Below are 6998 nucleotides of genomic sequence, written 5' to 3'. Positions count from 1 at the left end.
GGAGTATTGTGATCAGTTTTGGGCCCCTTATCTAAGAAGTGTTGACATTAGAGAAGGTCCAGGGTTCACAATCATTATTCCAGGAATGAAAGGGCTGATGAAAGAAGCATTGGAAGGCTTTGGGCCTCTACTCACTGGAGTTTAGAAGAATAATGGGGGATCTTATTGAACTCTATCAAATATTGAAAGGCCGAGTTAGAACAGACGTGGAGAGCATGTTTCCAATGGTGGGAGAGTCTAGGACCAGAAGGTGCAGCCTCAAAATGCGAAGATATCCTTTAGAACAGAGATGAGGAGAAATTTCTTTAGTCAGATGGTAGTGCTGCTGTGGTTGTGGAGGCCAAGGCATTTGGTATATTTAGAGCAGAGGTGTATGGTTCTTAAACAGTAAGGAATCAAAGGTTATGGGGAGAGGGCTGGAGAATGGGGTTGAGAGCAAAATTAAATCAGACATGTTCGAATGGCAGAGCAGATTTGATGGGCCAAGTGGCCTAATTCTGTTCCTGTGACTCATGGTTACATAAAATGCTTGAATAAAGAGATATGGATAATGTTCAGGCAGTTGGGATTTAAATTAATTCGACATCATGTTTGGTACAGACCTCTGGGGCTGAAGGGCTTCTTCCTGTGCTGTACTCTCCTTTTCTAGCATCTGCAGCCATTTTTATTGCTGGCAAGTCCAGTGTTTACTGCCCATCCCTAATCAGCACCATTTTGAACTGCTGCTGTCTCGATGAAGGATTGAGTTGAATTGACTTTATTACACATCCTTCATATACGTGAGGAGTAAAAATCTTTGTTACGTCTCTGTTCAAATGTGCAATTATAGTAATTTATAATAATTATGTACAAGATAGTCAATATAACATAGAAATACAGTTGCGTCAGCATGAATTAAGAGTCTGATGGCCTAGAGCCTGTTGGTCCTCACTTTTATGCTGTGGTATCGTTTCCCGGATAGTAGCAGCTGGAATAGATTGTGGTTGGGGTGACTCAGGTCTCCAATGATCCTTCGGGCTCTTTTTACACACCTGTCTTTATAAATATCCTGAATAGTGGGAAGTTCACATCGATAGTCGTGCTGGGCTGTCCGTACCATTCTCTGCAGAGTCCTGCAATTGAAGGAAGTACAGTTCCTGTACCAGACAGTGATGCAGCCAGTCAGGATGCTCTCAATTGTGCTCCTATAGAAAGTTCTTAGAATTTGGGGGGCCATACCAAACTTGTTCAACCGTCTGAAGTGAAAGAGGCAGTGTTAATGCCTTTTTCACCACACTGCCGGTATGTACGGACCACGTCAGATCCTCAGTGATGTTTATGCAATGAACTTAGGGAGAGAGTTCCAGGAGTTTCGAGCTAGTGCTGACAAAGGAACAGTGATGTATTTCCACATGAGGATTGGAGGGCAACCTGTAGATGGTTGTGTAGTTATGGTCCTTTTGGCCCTGTCCCACTCGGTGTAGAGGTTACAGGTTTAGGGACTACTACTGGAGTAGTATGTGTGAGTAACGGAAGTGCATTTTGTAGATGGTACAGACTGACATCTTGGCCTGACACGTCAACTGTACTCTTTTCCATAGATGCTGCCTTGCCTACTGAGTTCCTCAGTATTTTGTGTGTGTTGTTTAGATTGGTGGTTGGGATGCCAATCAAATGAGCCAGATGGCATTTAGCTTTAAAAAGTAGTTGGAGCTTCACTCATCTGGGCATGTGGAGTGTGTCCCACTGCTGGCCGTTTTAGTTGCTATTGCAAACTCCAGACAAGAACACCACGAAGTCTGGCCAGGTCAAATCCATAACTCAGCATTGCCATGAAGAACACCATGAAGACTGGCTGGGTCAGATCTGTAACTCAGCATTGCCATGAAGAACACCAGTGAAATCAAGTGAACTCCGTAAAATACATGCAACACACATCAAATTTGCTGGTGAACACGGCAGGCCAGGCAGCATCTCTAGGAAGAGGTACAGTCGATGTTTCGGGCCGAGACCCTTCGTCAGGACTTGGCCTGAAACATCGACTGTACCTCTTCCTAGAGATGCTGCCTGGCCTGCTGCATTCACCAGCAAATTTGATCTGTGTTGCTTGAATTTCCAGCATCTGCAGAATTCCTCGTGTTTGCGTCTGTAAAATACATCCTCATTTTTCTCAAATCTTACTCTTCCAGTTGCTGAGATTCTTCATCTACCTCTGGGAAACCCTCTCTCAGTCACAGTTTTGAGTCGGATGCCTTTGATCCAAAGGGTTTGTTATCACAGACATCATTATCTGTATGTTGCAAATGTTGGTGGAAATAAATGGGAACTTTCCCCGGCAGTCAATCACCAGGAGCAGAGCTTCATATCAGTTCAAAATACTTCCCCAGCACTTGTTTCAAACGATATTTTAAACAGTTTGGAGGAACAAAACTGTCAAATATACCAGAGTGAGGGAGTAACATCCCAAGATAAGAGTGTAGGTGGTACCAGGGTTGTTAGAGTTCCCTTCCTGAGAACTGTCCTCAAGCCAATTCTGTACCACAGAGAGCATCCAATCGGGATGCTCACAGCTTGGTATAGTAACTGTTCTGTGCAAGAAAATAGAGAGAGTTGTGAACACAGCCCAGTCCATCATGAAAATCAGCCTCCCCTCCTTTGACTCCTTTTCTACTTCACACGACGTCAGCAAAGCAGCCAGCTCTCCCAACACACTCATGCTCTCTTCTCTCCCCCTCCTATCAGGCAGAAGATACAAAAGCCCGAGATACAAGGTTCAAGGACAGCTTCGATCTTACAGACTCTTTAATGGATCTCTCAAATGCCAGTGGATGAACTCTTCATCTCCGAAGGTGGTCCTTGCACTTTTGTTGTGTATCTACAGTGCACCTTCTCTGTAACTGCAACACACAATTCTGCATTCTGTTTTAATACAACTATCTGACTATGCTTATGTATGGACCAATCATCTGGGTGGAACACAAAACAAAAACTTCTCACTATATCTTGGTACATGTGACAATGATAAATACCGAGAAATTCTGCAGATCCTTGAAACCCAAAGCAACAAACACAAGATGCTGGAGCATCTATGGAAATGAATAAACAGTCGACATTTCGAGCCCAGGCCTTCATTGGGACTTAAAGGAAGGAGGGAGATGCCACAATAAAAGTGGGGGGGGGGGAGGGCAAGGAGGATAGCTAGAAAGTGATAGGTGAAGCCAGATGGGTGGGAAAGGTAAAGGGCTGGAGATGAATGAATCTGATAGAAGAGGACAGTGGACCATAGGAGAAGGGCAAGAAGGAGGGGACCCTGGGGGAGTTGATAGGTGGGTGAGAAGAGGTAAGAGGCCAGAGTGGAGAATAGAAGTGTGGAGGGGGAGGGAAATTTTATTTTACTGGAAGGAGAAATGAATATGCAAACAAAGATGAGGAGTCATCAAAGATTTCTCTCATTGCCTTTTAAATAATATTTTTAATTTTTGAAATTTTATTTATAAAATCAGAAAAAGTTTATAGAAAATTTCACTATGAATGGGAACAACCATTTCATGTCCATAAAAATACATGAAAAACTATACTTGGAAAAATTTCTTAATGATAATTTTCATTCAGATACAATCATTTCTTTCTTCAAGTGTTGCAGTCACCAGAAAAAAACTTAGGAAACAAACAATTAAAACAGAAGAATGGTCGGTTCTTCATCGCTGATCAAAATTGACTTCTCTCCGTTGTAAGATGAAGGATATCAATTAATTGGTTCATTGACTATGTACTGACATTCTGATTTGAAATTAGTGATCTAAGATGGGCCAGTGATAATGCCTTTGGATTACCATCTCTCTCCAATGGTGGAAAAGACTGAAGAGTAAAAGTGCCCAATGAAAGTGGACTAATGAACTCCACATAGAAATGATTGTGCTACTAATCTGCACTGATTATTCTTACCCATCCTAATTTAATCACACTTGAGAGACTAAAGTTGCTGCACCGAGAAGTTTCTCAGAAACAAAAAATTCTACTTTTCAGTTTTGCTAAATAATAAAACCAGACAAATCACAACAAAATAAAACAGTGGAGGCCAAAGACCCCATCATCATCCTCATGAAAACAGTATCAAAAGAAAACTTGGCCCAAGTACTTTACCAGGAGAACAATCTTCCTAATGAAACCACAGGCAAAGCTCAGTCACTTTACTCCCCTGATGTGGAACAGAAATCCTAATTTCCCCAGAAAAAGCTAAAACGATGCTTAAAACAATTCAAACACTGCGTGCTTCTTCAAGCACAATATACAGTATGACACAGTTACTTTCTTGATGTACTATGTAGGGATGGGTCAGTTTACATACACCTATGGAGGTAGATATTAATTATTTTCACTCGTTGCCTTGTACGTAATCCCAGTGTAGCTGAACACCAGCTGAACAAACTAGACCCTGAGAACATATGTACAACATTTTTATCAAATGTAATTTGCTTTGATCAGTCACTGTGCTGTTCTGATTTAAATATTTTATAGGACTTCTGTATCTCTGATTTGCATTTAATTTTAATACAGAACTTGGAAGAAAATGTGTCAACTAAAGATATCTGAGATGAGGTATTCGATTTGCTCCTACTTAGTCATTGGTATTTTGACTATATTCTATATTCTCTGATAAATTGGAATAAATTTGGAATGTCTTCTCCAGCTTTTGATGCATTTATTTCAGATTTTTAGCATTTTTTTGATTTTTTTTTACCTGTTGCCAGATAATTTACCTGCATCTTGATTAGTTAAGGACGTCAAAGGTTACGGGGAGAGGGCAGGAGAATGGGGTTGAAAGGCAAAATTACTCATTCATGATGAAATGATAGAAGCATAGAAAATAGAGCAATTCGATGGATCAGATGGCCTAATTTTGGTCCTACATTATTTCTTAGGTCTAATATAAACCAATATTTAAAAAACATTATTAACGTTCCAAAAACATTCATGAAAATAGAACAAAAATCTGCAGATGATGGAAATCTGAAATAAAAACAAACACTATTGAAACACCTGTAGAGAGAGAATTTGGTGACAAATTTACACAATTGGATTCCATCATAAAAATGGAGTTACACATTCTATAGTAGGAGGATAGAAAAGGTGTGCAAGGCAATGTTATTGCCAGAACTCAAGGCCCTGTGTTGTAGAGTTAGTTTGAGCAGGCTCAGACTTCATTCACTGGATGCCTGTATAGAGGTGTAGTAAATCATGAAGAACATAGACAGGGTGAATGCACACATTCTTTCTTCTAGGGTTGTGGAATCAAGAACACGTAGGTTAAGGGTGAGAGGGATAATATTTAATAGGAACTAAAGGGACAGCTTTCTCACCCAGAAGGTGGTCTGTAAATGGAACGAACTGCCAGAGGAAGTGCGTGAAGCAGATCCAATGACAATATTTGAAAGACACTTGGCCAGGAAAGGTTTAGAGGGATATAGGGAAAATATGGAGAGATGGGACTAGCTTAGATCAGCATCTGGGTCAGCATCGACCAGATGGGCTGAAAGGCCTGTTTCCATTGCTGAACGAGTCTGTGCTCTGCAGAAAACAGAAATAATCATCTCTAACTCTCTTACAGCTGGGTATTTCCATCACTTTTGAATTTATTTCAGATTTGTCACAGTGTGGTCGCTACTGTCTTATGGTCTGGAATTTAATGTGGTTTGATGAGTTTGCACAAGCAAAGTGCAAGGGCAATGGAGACTGAAGTACATCTGCACACACTGGCCCAACATACCACACCCTCTAATGCCACTACATCTGAAAACCAGACGATGGCTGACTTTGTTACTTCAACAGCCACTATCACAAGAGAGGATGCTAAACAGGCTCCTGTTTCGACTTGTCGTGCAGGAGCAGATAATTGAGCTTAATCACAGTTGTAGCAAAATCCACAAGTTCCACAAAGTCTGAGGTGATGATATTGACACCATTGATGCCCGGCTTCTGACATTTCACCCAGTTCATTATCACAGGAAGGTTTCTGTAAGAACAGAATCAATTATGTGAATGTTTGTCATCATTTAATTCACAGATCTTCACCAAAACAGTGGAATGGCTAAGGGAATTTAGCACGCTGACCCTCACCATGTTACACAGCTGACAGACCATGGAAAACATCATACCTGGGTGCATCTCAGCTTGGCATGACAACTGCTCTGCTGAGAGAGAGAGTCTTTGTCACAGCTCAATCCATCATGACCACTCTCCATAGACTACGCCCACACTTCTCACTGCCTCAGAAAAGAAGCACACCCCTCCCACTCCAGACTTTCTCTTTTCTCCCCCCCCCCAGCAGGCAGAGGATACAAACACTTGAAAACATGTACCACCTGCTGAAGAACAGCTTCTCTGCCACTTATATAAAAGCTTATAAAACTATTGAACAGGGATCTTGTATATGAGAGATGAACTCATGCTCTCAGTCTACCCCATCATGGCTCTTGCAATTTCTTTCAAAATTCACTGCACTTTCCCCAAAACTGCAACACTCTATTCTGCATTCCGTTCTTGCTTTTCCCTTTGTACAATTGGATTGAATTGACTTTATAACTTACATCCTTCACATACATGAACAGTAAAAACCTTTACGTTCCATCTCTGTTCAAAAGTGAAATTATGGTAATTTATAATAAACATTATATACAGAACAACAGGTCAATATAACAGAAATACAGTTGAGTCAGTCTGATGGCCTGGTGGAAGAAGCTGTCCCAGAGCCTGTTGGTCCTGGCTTTTATGCTGTGGTACCGTTTCCTAGATGGTAGCAGCTGGAACAATCCAATCTCGATTTACTGATGTTTGAAAATAATCTGTAAGGAACTTATGCAAAATGAAGCTTTTCACTGTATCTTGGCATGTAATAATAATAAATTAATTTTAATGATATACCTTAATCATAACATTCACATTCACAAATCCTTCCTTTGCCACCAATGTAATCAGAGTCAGTTCAGGGCAATAAGTAAAAAATCATAACTAAAGAAACC

General features: G+C 40.9%; 1 protein-coding gene across 2 annotated transcripts in view; it reads right to left on the bottom strand.

Annotated features, from left to right (window-relative positions):
• Positions 1-3438: 3438 nt before the first annotated feature.
• The window catches only part of plcxd2 (phosphatidylinositol-specific phospholipase C, X domain containing 2), a 49778-nt gene continuing 46218 nt past the window's right edge, over positions 3439-6998 (bottom strand). For both annotated transcript variants that reach the window (XM_063051311.1, XM_063051312.1), the window contains one exon: positions 3439-5992. In XM_063051311.1, the coding sequence (XP_062907381.1) occupies positions 5830-5992 (163 nt within the window). In that variant the 3' untranslated portion in view covers positions 3439-5829. The remainder of the gene's footprint in view (positions 5993-6998) is intronic.

Source organism: Mobula hypostoma, chromosome 6 (assembly GCF_963921235.1).
Source record: "Mobula hypostoma chromosome 6, sMobHyp1.1, whole genome shotgun sequence".
Classification (NCBI taxonomy): domain Eukaryota; kingdom Metazoa; phylum Chordata; class Chondrichthyes; order Myliobatiformes; family Myliobatidae; genus Mobula; species Mobula hypostoma.
This window is presented reverse-complemented; position numbering and strand designations above follow the sequence as displayed.